A 16,530-nucleotide genomic window follows, 5' to 3' on the forward strand; every position below is an offset into this window, starting at 1 on the left:
GCCAGCAGCAGGCGCAGCCTGCATTTCCACACTCAGGCCACTTCCTCACTTGTCACTGTAGATGCACAGGCAGGTAATCTTGCACAAGCTGGGACTTTTATATCTGGGCAGGTTTCTGCCAGCTTTCCAGGCAACATAAATAAGCCTAGACCATGACTGGAAGGCAGCAGGGCCAGCCAGATGCCACAGTGCCCCAAACTTCTCTCCCATGTCCGAGAGACAGCCTCCCCTCCCACCCCCACCTCAGGGGCGGCCTAGTGTGCGCTCACTACTCTACACAGGGAGGAAGGGAGCCCTCCTGCCCAGGGGCAGCTCTGTCCTGCAGCGTGCTATGTGACTTCCCAAGACAGATCCAGACGCGTGGGAGATTGACAGGAACCTAGTCTTGCTGTTGTGAGTTGTTCCCAAGCGTGCCTTTGTTTGCCAGGCCTGACTGGCCTTATCCAGAGTGGCACACACTCTCCACAGTTGGCATTCTCTGTCCAGCGTGCTTTCCACACCTGTTTTGCCATTTAAATTCTTTCTACCTGAGACAGTCATCCAGTCAAGGGCTTTTGTTTTATTTCATTTCTCTCTTTCTTTTTTTCCTCTTCTATTTCTTGGTGAAAATAAGCTTAGAAATACAAAACTTGCAAGTAAAGGAAAAGGAAGAAAAGAGTAATTCTTCCTGGCTAAAACTGGGACCTACATGCGTGCGTGTGTGCTAAGTCGCTTCAGTCCTGTCTGACGCTTTGCAGCCCTATGGACTACAGGCTCCTCTGTCCATGGGATTCTCCAGGCGAGAATACCGGAGTGAGTTGCCATTTCCTTCTCCAGAGACCTACATAAGTATTACTTAATAGTTATATAATATTTTGACCATTTTCTGAGCATAAATATTTACTTCATTACTTCCCAAATACTCTGATGGACTTGCGAAAACTTATTTAACTAGGCAAATATCAAGTATAACTAATTAAAATCTGGCAGAGACTAATTCATTCAAAGATACCATACTTCATCAAATCTAAGATGCCAGTGATTGTAAAATATGTCCCACCAAGAAAGAAAAAGTTTCCAGCTGAACTAATAACACAATGATGCTTTTCAGCCATCAAATTTAAGATGCTTCCCAATTCAGAGATTTTAAAATAGAAGTTGTGCATCTTAAAAAATATGAGAATAACCATTTGAAAATAGAGTGTTGAGAGGTAAGAACTAGAAAGTGAGAATGGGCAGTGACAATCCCAGAAGCAGCGGGGGACTGGGTCGTCCCCTGCTCCCAAGAGTCCACATGGCACCATGTCTCTCATCCACAGACGTAATGTGGTGTGATGGGTGAGAGCACGGGGAGTCTAGGAAGGTGGCATGTGCTCTGGTTTCAGCCATTCACTTGCAAGAACCCCTGGGTACATGACCTACCATTTGTAATTAAGTTTCTCATCTGTAAAATATGGGTGATAATTACTGTGAGGGTTAGAGCTGATAGTGAAGTTCTTCAAACAGTACCTAGCAACAGCAAACACTCAATAAACATTGGTTATTACTCCTCCAAATTCATGTACTTCAGTCGCTCAGTCATGTCTCTGAGACCCCGTGGACTGCAGCACACCAGGCTTCCCTGTCCATCACCAGCTCCTGGAGCTTGCTCAAACTCATGTCCATCAAGTCAGTGATGCCATCCAACCACCTCATCTTCTGTCGTCCCCTTCTCCTCCTACTTTCAATCTTTCCCAGCATCAGATCAGATCAGATCAGTCGCTCAGTCATGTCCGACTCTTTGCAACCCCATGAATCGCAGCACGCCACGCCTCCCTGTCCATCACCAACTCCCAGAGTTCACTCAGACTCACGTCCATCGAGTCAGTGATGCCATCCAGCCATCTCATCCTCTCTTGTCCCCTTCTCTTGCCCCCAATCCCTCCCAGCATCAGAGTCTTTTCTAATGAGTCAACTCTTCGCATGAGGTGGCCAAGGTACTGGAGTTTCAGCTTTAGCATCAGTCCTTCCAAAGAAATCCCAGGGCTGATCTCCTTCAGAATGGACTGATTGGATGTCCTTGCAGTCCAAGGGACTCTCAAGAGTCTTCTCCAACACCACAGTTTAAAAGCATCAATTCTTTGGCGCTCAGCCTTCTTCACAGTCCAACTCTCACATCCATACATGACCACTGGAAAAACCATAGCCTTGACTAGACGAACCTTTGTTGGCAAAGTAATGTCTCTGCTTTTGAATATGCTATCTACGTTGGTCATAACTTTCCTTCCAAGGAGTAAGCGTCTTTTAATTTCATGGCTGCAGTCACCATCTGCAGTGATTTTGGAGCCCAGAAAAATAAAGTCTGACACTGTTTCCACTGTTTCCCCATCTATTTCCCATGAAGTGATGGGACCAGATGCCATGATCTTCGTTTTCTGAATGTTGAGCTTTAAGCCAACTTTTTCACTCTCCACTTTCACTTTCATCAAGAGGCTTTTTAGTTCCTCTTCACTTTCTGCCATAAGGGTGGTGTCATCTGCATATCTGAGGTTATTGATATTTCTCCCGGCAATCTTGATTCCAGCCTGTGTTTCTTCCAGTCCAGCGTTTCTCATGATATACTCTGCGTATAAGTTAAATAAACAGGGTGACAATATACAGCCTTGATGTACTCCTGTGGGTCTTTTCAAATGAGTCAGTTCTTCGAATCAGGTGGTCAAAGTATTGGAGTTTCAGCTTCAGCCTCAGTCCTTCCAATGAATATTCAGGACTGATTTCCTTTAGGATTGACTGGTTTGATCTTGCAGTTCAAGGGACTCTCAAGAGTCTCCTCCAACACCACAGTTCAAAAGCATCAATTCTTTGGTGCTCAGCTTTCTTTATGGTCCAACTCTCACATCCATACATCACTACTGGAAAAACCATAGCTTTGACTAGACAGATCTTTGTTGGCAAAGCACTGTCTCTGCTTTTTAATATGCTATCTAGGTTGGTCATGGCTTTTCTTCCAAGGAGCAAGCATCTTTTAATTTCATGGCTGCAGTCACCATCTGTAGTAATTTGGGAGCCCCCCAAAATAAAGCCTGTTTTCCACTGTTTCCCCTTCTATTTGCCATGAAGTGATGGGACCAGATGTCATGGTCTTAGTTTTCTGAATGTTGAGTTTTAAGCCAACTTTTTCACTCTCCTCTTTCACTTTCATCAAGAGGCTCTTTAGTTCCTCTTCACTTTCTGCCATAAGGGTGGTGTTATCTGTGTATCCGAGGTTATTGGTATTTCTTCCAGCAATCTTGATTCCAGCTTGTGCTTCATCCAGCCTGGCATTTCTCATGATGTGCTCTGCATATAAGTTAAATAAGCAGGGTGACAATATACAGCCTTGATGTACTCCTTTCCCAATTTGGAACCAGTTTGTTGTTCCATGTCCAATTTAACTGTTGCTTCTTGACCTGCATACATATTTCTCAGGAGGCAGGTCAGGTGGTCTGGTATTCCTGTCTCTTTAAGAATTTTTCACAATTTGTTGTGATCCACACAGTCAAAGGCTTTGGCGTAGTCAGTGAAGCAAAAGTAGTTTTTCTGGAACTCTCTTGCTTTTTCAGTGATCCACCAGATGTTGGTTCCTGTGCCTTTTCTAAATCCAGCTTGAACATCTGAAAGTTCATGGTTCACATACTGTTGAAGCCTGGCTTGGAGAATTTTGAGCATTACTTTGCTAGCATGTGAGATGAGTGCAGTTGTGCAGTCATGAACTCCTTATTGCCAAATTCAGAGTTAAATTGAAGAAAGTAGGGAAAACCACTAGGCCATTCAGGTATGACCTAAATCAAATCCCTTACGATTATACAGTGAAAGTGACAAATAGATTCAAGGGATTAGATCTGATAGAGTACCTGAAGAACTATGGACAGAGGTTCACGACATTGTACAGAAGGCAAGGATCAAGACCATCCCCAAGAAAAAGAAATGCAAAAAGGCAAAATGGTTGTCTGACAAGGCCTTACAAATAGCTGAGAAAAGAGTAAGCAAAAGGCAAAGGAGAAAAGGGAAGATATACCCATTTGAATGCAGAGTTCCGAAGAATAGCAAGGAGAGATAAGAAAGCCTTCCTCAGCAATCAGTGGAAAGAAAGAGAAGAAAACAATAGAATGGGAAAGACTAGAGATCTCTTCAAGAAAATGAGAGATACCAAGGGAACATTTCATGCAAAGATGAGCACAATAAGGGACAGAAATGGTTTGGACCTAACAGAAGAGGTGGCAAGAATACACAGAACTATACAAAAAAGATCTTCATGACCCAGATAATCAGATGGTGTGATCACTCACCTAGAGCCAGACATCCTGGAATGTGAAGTCAAGTGGGCCTTAGGAAGTCTCACTACAAACAAAGCTAGTGGAGGTGATGGAATTCCAGCTGAGCTATTTCAAATCCTAAACGATGATGCTGTGAAAGCGCTGTACTCAATATGCCAGCAAATATGGAAAACTCAGCAGTGGCCACAGGACTGGAAAAGGTCAGTTTTCATTCCAATCCCAGAGAAAGGCAGTGCTGAAGAATGTTCAAACTACCACATAATTGCACTCATCTCACACGCTAGCGTACACTTATTTTCACAGAATAAATGTGTTTATGAAAGGCTTGTAGAAATATTTTAAAAGAAATTTCACTCTAGTTTCTCTCTGTTTAAAATGTAATTTAGGAAAGAAATGTAATATGAAGAATCCTTTTTGTAGTTGTGATTTTTAAAAATACCCTTCCCTTACTCCTCAGTTGATCTGGATACATAGATGAACATCAGTCAGCTCTGATTCAGTTACCCATATGGGAATATTTAGGATTGCTTGGTCATGTCTGGATAATAAAATGTCAAGCTGTAGTTGTACGTGCCAGTATGTCAAATTCATCTTTTCCTGTTTACATTTACTGTCATTGCAACTGTCTGATTCACGTGTCTCCAAGGTATATGATACTTGTCTTCACTCCAACTTCATACTTTTTAAAAGATTTAAATATGTTTGTGTTTAGGTGGAATGCAAGATTACAACTACATCTGGGCCCAGTGTTTTGAAATTACGTTGGAGCTGTCATGCTGTAAATATCCTCGCAAGGAGAAGCTTCCAGGCTTCTGGAAGGATAACAAAGATTCGCTGATTGAATATATAAAACAGGTGCACATAGGTTTGTAAGATTTTCTTATTAATTCATATTATCATAAAATATAGCATCTGGCAAAACCTTTGGGTTGAGAAAATGCAAGCCCCTATTTCTGTTTTCTGGGTCTAGCCTCATTTTTAGTACCAAAACTAACGGTTCAGAATTCTCTCTGCATGAGCATCTGCAGCATATGAAAAATGCAGCACCCATCAGCTCATGTAAGAGAAAGCATGATGTGTGTTACTTTAATATGGAGATGTAAAATCCAGAGTACTTCTAATTTTACATGTTGAATGACCTGGCAAAAGATCAATAAAACAGGCTGTAACTCTGTTACATCATCACCCATTTAGAAAGAAGCCAAGTTTGCTTGTCATTTGCCATTTAATACCACAGATCCAGAGAATGTTGGACATGCCATTTTTTCCTAGAACTGGTGGTGACCTAGCACCATTGGCTTCAACCCCTCCCACCTCTCAACTGTGCCAAATGACCAGGCACTGGGAGTCTTTGCAGCCTGTTTTTTTGATGCCTGTCTGACCTTTATGACAGATGAGCGGACGGTGTGAGAAGAGCAGTCATTTCTCAGACATGTGCAACAGACTCACCAGGAGGGTTTGTTAAAACATGGATTGCCAGGCTCATCCTCAGAGTTTCTGATTTAGTGGGTCTGGAATGATTGACATCTTCCCTGGTGATGCGGATGCTGCAGGTCCAGGGACTACTCTTTGAAGACCATTGCATGAGAACAGCACATAGCTTGTGGTGATGGTGGAACCTTGGGCAGGGTGTGGAAGGCTCTTCTGCATTGCTCGTGTTATTTTTCTCCATTCAGAACAGTTGGGGGAAGCAAAGCATCAAGAATTCGAGTAACGGTTATGCTACCATATGAAACCAAAGTGGAGTGTGTGTGTGTTGAAGAAGTTTTCATCATGGACCTATTGCATAATTGCAGAATTCCTGGATTTTCTGCATGCTTCACACCAAAGCTTCCCACCTGCTGCAAAGAGATGGGGTAGTTGAGGGGTACAGGGCTGAGCGCAGGGACAGTCAGAAGCTTCTCTTGGCCATACATCCCGAACATGGATATTCCTTCCCCCTTTCCTACTTGACCCCCAACCGCTTGCCATCCCAAAACACAAGTACAGAAAGATTATGTATTTTTTAATATTTATTTTTATTTATTTGGCTGCACTGGGTCTTAGTTGTGGCACGCAGGATCTTTAGTCGTGGCATGCGAACTCTTGTGTGCATGTGGGGTCTAGGCCCCCTGCATTGGGAGCACAGAGTCTTGGCCACCCAGGAAGTTCCCAGAAATAATATTTTTGAATTGGCAGGACTGCATCTAACTGGCTGAGACATTAATGGAGTAGGTTGATGGGGGATATTACAAAATGTAGTATTACCAGCATCTTAGTGTACTTTAACCAGCATCTTAATAATTTTTATTGAGCTTATTATTGGGTCTTTTTCCTTTTTCATTGTGTCACCAGACTCTGTTCTGGTGTTTCTCCTTTTGACTTTCTTCACAAGGCACATTTCTACTTTGGCTGTAGCTTCTACCTATACCAATCTTTTAGTGTAAACTCTAAAAATTCCTCCTTTAGAAGAGTAAAACTGGGAATGCGACGGAACACAAAATACACTCTATGAATTTCAGACTAGCTGGAAAGATTACGGTACTACTGGGCCCCATTAAGGTGGGCTCTGAAATATAATGCTGAAATAATATTGTCAATGAAGGAGCTTTGTAAACTGTTAAATAACATACAAATTATGGCCTAAGCATTATTGTTATTAATTTAAAGCATTTACAAGTCCATTTAACTAGATTTTATAAAGAGTATTCATCTATCTGCGTGTCCCTAAAATCAGATGTGCACAGATCACTTAAACCATATGTATTAATGTATATTAATACATCAACACTGCCCCCTTGTGGTGTAAGACAGGTGTTTGTTTGTTTTCCTCCCTAGTTTAATAATGAAACCCTATTTCAAAATACTTTTTTTTTACTTTACAATATTGTATTGGTTTTGCCATACATCAACATGCATCCGCTGTACTGATACAGCATGGTTACTGTTACCTGATAGAGAGGTTCTCTCCATATTGGTGCTGAGTGGGAAGCCAAAGAGTATGTTTGTGGATAATGGAAACAAACATTTCTTTACCGTTATTGCTCTGGTTTAAGAAAATTATTGAGGTTTGTCATGGTGCATCACATTCATTGGTTCAGTTTCACCAATTGCTGTGATGCTAAGATCTGAGATTTCCAGGTGGGTCAAAGACTCTGGTAAGTTGTCCGTGTCTGGGAAGGAAAGGCCTCTTGCTCTAAGGGAAGAACCTAGTCTAGAGCAGGGGTCCCCAACCAATGCAGTGCGCTTGACTCACACCAAAACCATCCCTCCACCCCTGGTCTGTAGAAAAACTGTCTTCTATGAAACCTACCTGTGGTGATGAAAGGGTTGAGGACCACACTGGTCTAGAGGGCAGGAGCCTGGGTAAAGCCTAAGCTGTTCTGTTATCTGCCTGTGTGAAACCTTGCAAGTCACTTGCCTCGACTGTTTTTAGTCAACTGATAGCTGGGACTAACAGCATATGCCTTGCCTCACCCCAGCTTATTCTAAGGTTCTGATTGGTCATTCTTTCAATTAAATCTCACCTCCAACCTCAGTCTAAACTCAGGCTCTTTGTTGCTGTGTCGTCAAGCTTAAGAGGGTTGACCAGGCTCAGGCTGAGATGAGGGTAAGGCAGACGTTAAGGTGAGTCTGAATTCTAGGGACCTGGAATGTCCCAAACGTTCCCTCTCTGGGGAGAAGTAAAGATGAGCAAGACATAACATTATCTGCTGCTGTCCTCTCCCCTGAACTCCTTAGAGCAGAGCTGAATCCAGAGGTTAGGGGATGCCCACAGCACCCAACAACCTGGGCCCGAGAGAATCTGGTATGTGCTGAGTGCCAGAAGCCTGAGAGACACGGATAACACATCTGTCATGGGATCCAAAGTCAGTGACACATGTGCTCATCAGGTGGGGACATGGGAATGAACAGTCCCCCGAAAACCACCAGCTCAGACTGCGCTCTGGCCAGTTCTTGCCCAGAATGTGCTTTTCATCCACGGAACTTGATACATCCCCAAGGGATGTACATTTATTTCTCCCCCTCATTTCCAGGTGTGGCCACAAAATTTAAGTCTCAGATTTCATTCTCCTTTGCCTATTACATGAACTTTTTTCAAAATTTTGCCTTTTGTTCTCCTGATGTCATAGTGCTGACTTTTATCTGAAAATCTTTGGATCTACTGGTCTTTTTAATTTTTTCCCCATTTTCAATTTTAACATATCAAAATAAATCATCTCTTTTGGTAAAACAATCACTTGTAAGTGAAAAGTTTGGCGGTGCCTGGACAGAGTATTGAACAGACATATAAGATCAAAAGGTAGCTTACAATTGGCTGGTGGTATGGGGTTATCCTCTAATAGAAATTCTGTAGTTAAGCATGGTCTGTGTTTGTTCGTAACAGTGATGTTCAGATATTCCCAACTTGAACTACTGTCTCTAGGTTTGGGTAAGGGGTATATAGAAATGAATCTTTTAATCTTTAGAGGACATTGAATGAAAGTCAAACTCAAATATGAAGACTTTAGCAACTGACCTGAATCCAAATTACTCTTCGTTTCCCCGTACTTGAGGATAAGCAGACTATAGGTCCCTGGAAATCTTTCTTCAGTTTCACAGATGATATAGGGGGGCTGTGTGGGTATCTAAGGTCATCCAAAAACACTGTTCATAGGCTGTCAAAAAATTCAGATCTGTTCTGTTAAAGCGTAACAACCATTTCCAGCCAAGAAGGAAATGCTGACTTTTTTTTAATTTGAAGTATAATTGATTTACAATGTCTTAATTTCTGCTGAACAGCAAAGTGACTCAGTTTTATATATGTATATATAACATATAGTTTTATATATTTTTTATATTCCTTTCTGATTTATCACAGGATATCGAATATAGTTCCTGGTAGGACCTTGTTGTTTATCCATTCTAGACAGCTTGCATCTGCTAATCCCCAACCCCCAGGACATCCCTGTCCCACCACCTACCCCGTGGCAACTGTTCTGTCTGTGGTCTGTATGTATGTACAACATCTTCTTTATCCATTCATCTGCCAAAGGACATTCATGTCTTGACCTTTGTGAATAGTGCTGTTAACACAGGGATACATGTATCTTTTTGAATTATAGTTTTGTCTGGATACATGACAGGGAGTGGGATTGCTGGATTATATAGCAATACTATTTTCAGTTTTTTGAAGCATCTGCATACTGTTTTCCATAGAGACTGCACCAACTTACATTTCTATCAACACTGTAGGCAGGTTTCCTTTTCTCCATACCCTCTCCAGCATTTGTTATTTGTAGACTTTTTAATGATGGCCATTCTAACCAGGGTGCTGCTGCTAAGTTGCTTCAGTCGTGTCTGACTCTGTGCAACCCCATAGATGGCAGCCCACCAGACTCCCCCGTCCCTGGGATTCTCCAGGCAAGAACACTGGAGTGGGTTGCCATTTCCTTCTCCAATGCATGAAAGTGAAAAGTGAAAGTGAAGTCGCTCAGTCCTGTCCAACTCTTAGAGACCCCATGGACTGCAGCCTACCAGGCTCCTCCATCCATGGGAGTTTCCAGGCAAGAGTACTGGAGTGGGGTGCCATCGCCTTTTCTGTAACCAGGGTGAGATGGTATCTAATTGTAGTTTTGATTTGCATCCTTTTATGCCTGTTGGCCATCTGTACGTCATCTTTGGAGAACTGTCTAGTTCTGCCCATTTTGTTAAATCTTTTTGAGTTGTATGAGCTGTTTATATAGGAGGTTTAGTCACTAGGTCGTGTCTGACTCTTGTGACCCCATGGACTGTAGCCTGCCAGGCTCCTCTGTCTATGGGATTCTCCAGGCAAGAATACTGGAGTGGGTTGCCATTTTCTTCTCCAGGGTATCTTCCCGACCCAGGAATTGAACCCAGGTCTCCTGCATTGCAGGCAGATTTTTTACCAACTGAGCTATAAGGGAAGCCCTGCTGTTTATATATTCTGGAGATTAATCCTTTGTCAGTCGCATCATTTGTAAATATTTTCTCCCAGTCGTCTTTTCGTTTATGATTTCCCTTGCTGTGCAAAAGCTTATAGTTTGATTAGGTCCCATTTGTTTTTGTTTTTATTTCTATTGACTTGGCGAAACTTAAGAAAACTGCTATGATTTACATCAGAGAATGTTTTGCCTATGTTCTCTTCTAGGAGTTTTATAGTGTCATGTTTTATGTTTAAGTCTTTAAGACATTTGGAGTTTATTTCTGTGTATGGTGTGTGTTCTAACTTCATTAATATACATGCAGCTGTCCAGCTTTCCCGACACCACTTGCTAAAGAGACTGTCTTTTCTCCATTGTATATTTCTTTTGTCTCCTTTGTTGAAGATTGACCATAGGTTGGTGTGTTTATTTCTGGGCTCTCAGTTGTGTTCCATTGATCTATATGTCTGTTTTTGTGCCAGTACCATGCTGTTTTGATTACTGTTTGCTGATTATTTTAAAGTACCATGGAATTTTTTTCTTGGTATATTCTGCCTTGCATCCTGAATCTTGTTAAACTTTTTTATATTGGAGTATAGCCAATCAACAATGTTGTGATAGTTTCAAACATCCTGAGTCTTATTCTAGCATTATCTGAGATGTTAAAGGATGGTATAAAGTCAATTTCAAAGATAGCTTACTTTTCTATGAGCTTTGGGGTTTTTTTTTTTTTTTTTTTTGGTTTTGAAGAAGATGAAAAATACAAAAGATGCCAACACACATACTGCCAGTACCACAAGCTATCTTGCGTAAATGCAGATTTTCCAAGTGGTAGGAAGACTATGAGCTAGTTCAGAGCCCTAAGGAAGGAAGATCTAAGCAGAGCTTCTTTCCTCACACATTCTTGCTCCTGAGGAACAAAGTTGAATTGAGATCCCAGCAATTTATGTAGTATATCTATTCAACTTCAGACTTACATAGCTGGGGTCTTTCTATTCCTTTGTATCATTTTTCTTATCCAAATAAGAAAGAGAAGGATTAAGAAACGGATTAATATTTGTTGAGCCTCCTCTTGTATTTGATCTTCATGACAATCCTGGAAGGTATATACATATTATGCCCATTTTTTGGTGATGGAATTGAGGCTTGGGAATGTTTAGTGACTTGGGACGTGATGGAAATCTCTCTTCAAAAAAACAATGCCACCGAAATTCAATGAATAAATACAGAATCAGGTTACTAAATTATGACTGATGTTTAACAGTTGAGTACTACCTGAAGATTAAAGGATACATATGACCCTTGAACAACACATGTATGAACTGCATGAATGCACTTATATGCGTGGGGTGGAGTGGGGGACTGGTTTTGTTTTTTCACTAAATATGTACTCTAGTACAATTCATGGTTGGTGGACTCTGCCAGTGCTGAGAGAGCAAACCATAAAGCTGTATGTGGATTTTCAACTGTGTGGAGGGTTGATGTCTCTAACACTTGCATTGTCCAAAGGTTAGCTCTAGTAGGAATAAGTATAAATGGAACCTATTTTTTTTTAAATGCAAAAGAGGAAAAAATCAAAGTGGATATTTACATTTGATTACATTGAAAAAAAAATGAGAAGGAAATATGGAATTCAATAACTTTTATCTTTGTGGCCTCTTCTCATTTATGTCATTAAGATAACATTTGTCAACAAAGTAGACAAACTGAGATGGGAAAACATGATTTAAAATGAGTGGAGTCTTAAAATATATATGGCCTTTTATTAATTGTATTCTTGAAATTTCAAGGTGTCAAGAATACTCCTTGGTCTAATGTACCATTTAAAGTCTATGTTTCCTTATTGATTCTCTAACCGATCTGTTCGGTGATGAAAGTGGGGTATTAAAGTCCCCTACTATTACTGTCAATTTCTCCTCTTATGGCTGTTGGTATTTCCCTTATATATTGAGGTGGTCCTAGGCTGGGTGCCTATATGTTCACAATTGTCATATCTTCTTAGATTGATTCCTTGATCATTGTGTAGTGTCCGTCTTTGTCTCTTACAACAGTCTATTTCCACCATTCTGTCTTCCGGCTTACTCATCCGTTCTTCTGCCTGTTACTCCATTGATTCCTTCTAGGGTACTGTTTCATTTCAGTGATTGTGATTTTTGATCTCTTTGTTCTTTAGTTCTAGCTTTTCGTTGAACATTTCTTGTATCTTCTCAATCTATGCCTCCATTCTTCTTCTGAGATCTTGGATTATCTTTTCTATCATTACTCAGAATTCTTTTTCAGGTAGATTGCCTATCTCCCCTTCAAGTAGTTTTTGTCCTGGCATTTTACCTTGTTCATTCATCTGGGACATAGTTCTCTGCCATTCTGTCTGATTTTCTGTGATTGCAGCCTCCATTCAACAGGCTGCAGGGTTGTAGCTCTTCTTGCTTCTGCTGTTGGCCTCCTGGTAGATGAGGCTGTTTAAGAGGCTTGTACAGGCTTCCAGGTGTGAGGGACTGATTTTTGCCCATTGGTGGGTAGATATGAGTTCTGTCCCTCTGGTGGGCAGGGCTGTGTCAGGGGGTGTGGTTAGTGGGCAGCTGTGTGCTCAAGAAGACATTAAACAGTCTGTCTGCTGATGGGTGAGGGATTATTTGGCCTGAGGCTTCCCAACATTGGCGCCTACAGGCTTTTGGGTGGGGACAAGTCTTGGTAAGAAAATGGCAGCCTTCCAGAGGGCTCGTGTCAATGAAAATTCCCGAGAACTACCACTGCCAGTGTCCCTGTCCCCGCAGTGAGCCACAGCCATCACCCCCACCTACACGGTAGACCCTGCAATACTGGCAGGTAAGTCTGGCCCAGTCGATTATTTGGTCTTTGCTTTTTTCCTGGGTCCTGGTGCATATGAGACCCTGTGCGTGCCTGCCAATAATGGAAGTTTTGTTTCCCCTAGTTTTGTGGAATTCCTGCTATCAAACCCCACTGGCCTTGAAAGCTAGATTCTCTAGGGACGACTCCTCTCCATTGCCCAACTCCCAGGCTGGGGAGCCCGATATGGAGCTCAGAACTTTCAATCCTATAGAACCTCTGTGGTATAATCATTTTCCAGCCTATGGGTCACCCACCCAACGTATATGGGATTTGGTTTTATCAGGATTGTACCTCCCACCTACTGTCTCATTGTGGCTTCTTCTTTTTCTTTGAAGGTAGGGTATCTCTTGGTAGATTCCAGGGTTTTTTTTTGTCAGTGGTGGTTCCATAAGAGGTGAGCTCTTGTCCTTCTACTCCACCATCTTGTCTCCTCTCTAATAACAGTGAATTTAAATGTGCAGTTCTAAAGGTTAGAAGTTCAATACCAGTCTCACTGGGCTAAAGTCCAGGTGTCAGCAGGACTGGTTCCTTCCAGAGACTCTTGAAACACATAGCTTTGAAAATGAGAGGGCATGCATCCATGAGACCCACAAAGCTATAGCAAACTGAGAAACAGTTCTTCAAGGAATCACACAGACTTACCTGGCTATCCCCCAGGACCTAGTGCTAAGGCAGCTGATGGAAAAGTGCCCAGTCTTTCTGTGAAAGAAGCCTAGTTGCCTGTCTGAAAGCTTCAGCCGGAGGGGCAGTCATTTCATTTAACACATATCTAGGGGTCAGCTGAAATACTCTCCAGAGATGGAGGCTGCCATCTTTGCCCTGTCCCTCCACCTCCCTGCAGGATCCCAGTGTCTCCTGGAAAGGAGTTTGTGCACTTGTCTGGTGCCCTGTTTTCTACAGTTGCCACCCAGGGGCCACCCCTTCATTTCCTGGTTCTGTTTGACCAGCAGGGCTTGTGTTGATGGATCCCACAGGACTGTAACAAACAGAAAAGGAGTTCTTAACCAGCTACACCCAGGACACAGTGGGAGAGGCAGCAGTAAAAACAGTCTTTTGGTGAAAGAGGACTATTAGTTTATCTTTATAGTTGTGGCCTAAGGAGCAGGCTTCTAATTAAATTTACATCTAGTGGCTGACTACAATCATCTCTAGATGTCATCGGGCACCATCTTCACTCTCAACTTGTCTTCAAGAAAGGAGCTTGTATACCCATCTAGCCCCTTGGCTTTTGTGGCTACTACCCAGAGAACACTTTCTTTGATAGCCTGATTCTCATGAGTTCAAAGAGATGATATCAAACAAAGAAATGGTTCTTAACTGGCTGTCACCCCAGGGCTCAGTGCAAAGGCAATAGACAGAAACACTCATCTCCCAGCCTTCCCTGAAAGAGAGATATTTGTATACCTTCAAAGCTGCTGTCTGAGGGTTACCCTTCCAGTACACCTGAACCTTTGTGCAAAATATTCCCCTTTGAGACACTAACAGGTCTTGGCATACTCTCAACTACGGGAGTCATTAAGACTAAAGTAAGCAGCTTGGGTAATCACAAAGATTTGAGACAAAACCCAGAGCTGGGGCAGGGTTGAATAGTAAGTTCATCTCTTACATGAACCCACTCCTTCAAGACTGGGAGTGATAGTTGTTTTATCTAATGCATATAAACCAACACAGTGTCAGCACAGAGAACTACATTCCAAATCAAAGAACAAGATAAAACCCCAGAAAAGAGCTTAATGAAATAGAGGTAAGTGATGTACATGATAGAGTTCAAAGCAGTGGTCATAAAGATGCTCACTGAGTTCAGCAGAACTATGCATGAACAAAATAATTTCAATAGAAAGAAAATATAAGAAAGTACCAAATAGAAATCATGGAGCTTAAAAATACAGTAGAGGGGTTCAACAACACACTAGATGAGACAGGAGAAAGGTAAGTAAATCCAAAGACAGGACAATGGAATTCATCCAATCAGAGCAGCAAAAAGAAAAAGAATGAAAAAGAGTGAAGACGTGTTAAAGAACTTATGCGACAACATCAAGCAGACCAACATTTACATTATAGGAGTCCCCGAAGGTGCAGAAACAGAAAACTTACTTGAAGGAAAAAAAAGGCTCAAAAGTTCCCTAGCCGCAGACATCCAGATCAAGGAAACCTGGAGAATTCCAAATAAACCAAGAGAGACCCACATCAAGACATATTGTAATTAATATGTCAAAAGTTAAAGACAAATAAGAGATATCACCTTACCCCTGTTAGAATGGCTGTTGTCAAAAGACAAGAAGTAACAAGTGTTGGCAAGGATGTGGAGAAAAGAGAACCCTTCTGCACTATTGATAGGAATGTAAATTGGTGCAGCACTATGGAAACAGTATGGAGCTTCTAAGAAAAACTAGAACTAGAACTACTATATGATCCAGTAATTCTACTTAAGGGTATTTATCCAAAAGAAATGGAAGCAACTTAATCAGATGGATAAACAGATACAGAAAATGTGGTATGTTGAAATAAGTCCTGGGGAGGTAGTATACAGCATGGTAAATATAGTTAATACTGTATGGTATACTTGAAATTTGATAAGAAAGTAAAATAAAAGTTACCATCACAAGAAAAAAGTGTAACTATGTTAACTGAGCATATTTTGGTGAATATTTCACAGTACATACATATATTTAGCAATGTTGTATACCTAAAGCTAATATATTTTTATTTTATCTCAAATTTTTTTTTAAAGTTTACCATCCCTCCTCAAATACTCTATTAACTCAGAATAGCTAATAAATATTGGGCTTATTTTTCTTAAACAATTATAAGATTTTTTTTCTTATGCCATAAAATGTGGTGTTAACACAATTCTTTTTTTGTCTTGCAGGTGTAAAGGGCCAAGTTTTTGATCAGAACCAGACTCCATTATCCAATGTAACTGTAGAAGTCCAAGACAGAAAACATATCTGCCCCTATAGAACCAACAAATTTGGAGAGTATTACCTCCTCCTCTTGCCTGGATCCTATGTAATAGAGGTAAGTATACAATGCTAGTTACTGTTATTAAAATACTATAGAACTCAATACTTACTCACCTAGAAAGGATGTAAAAGTAAGTCTGGAATATGCAAAAGGAGATCCATCAGTACAGAATAAAAAGTCAGTGTCAGATCTGCATCTGTCAGAGGGAGAGTGTAAAATGGCAATAATAAAAACAAACTCAAAATCATGTTTCTTCCCCAACTGGAAATTTTTAAAATAGAAGCCAGATCACATTTCTCGTGATAAAAAATGGAACAAACCCTATAACAACAACCAACATAGTCAAAGTTCTTCCGAGCTTCATGAAATACCAGTTTAACACCTATTCCATGAACTGATTGGGACACAAGTTCCTTAGGATTCATTACAAATAAAATGTGATCCACAAAGTCTACCAGCATATTAAGTGACACATATTTTTGCAGCCTTCTCATAAGCAGATGAAGGTCAGTTTTTCAATCAATCCAAGTAAAATTCCA

General features: G+C 41.2%; 1 protein-coding gene and 1 long non-coding RNA gene across 7 annotated transcripts in view; one reads left to right on the forward strand and one right to left on the reverse strand.

Annotated features, from left to right (window-relative positions):
* Positions 1-16,530, forward strand: part of CPM (carboxypeptidase M) — an 80,174-nt gene that overhangs the window by 53,982 nt on the left and 9,662 nt on the right. For all 6 annotated transcript variants that reach the window (XM_086400069.1, XM_086400070.1, XM_086400071.1 and 3 more), the window contains 2 exons: positions 4,987-5,139; positions 15,897-16,045. In XM_086400069.1, coding sequence (XP_086256195.1) covers positions 4,987-5,139; positions 15,897-16,045 — 302 coding nt within the window. The remainder of the gene's footprint in view (positions 1-4,986; positions 5,140-15,896; positions 16,046-16,530) is intronic.
* Positions 13,350-16,189, reverse strand: LOC147371862 (uncharacterized). Its single transcript, XR_015163805.1, has 2 exons — positions 16,105-16,189; positions 13,350-13,581 (listed from the first exon to the last, which is right to left on the reverse strand). It is a non-coding gene; the product is annotated as an uncharacterized LOC147371862 (long non-coding RNA).

Source organism: Bos grunniens, chromosome 5, assembly GCF_055505025.1.
Source record: "Bos grunniens cultivar Pamir isolate PY7600 chromosome 5, Bosgru_T2T1.0, whole genome shotgun sequence".
NCBI classification, from domain to species: domain Eukaryota; kingdom Metazoa; phylum Chordata; class Mammalia; order Artiodactyla; family Bovidae; genus Bos; species Bos grunniens.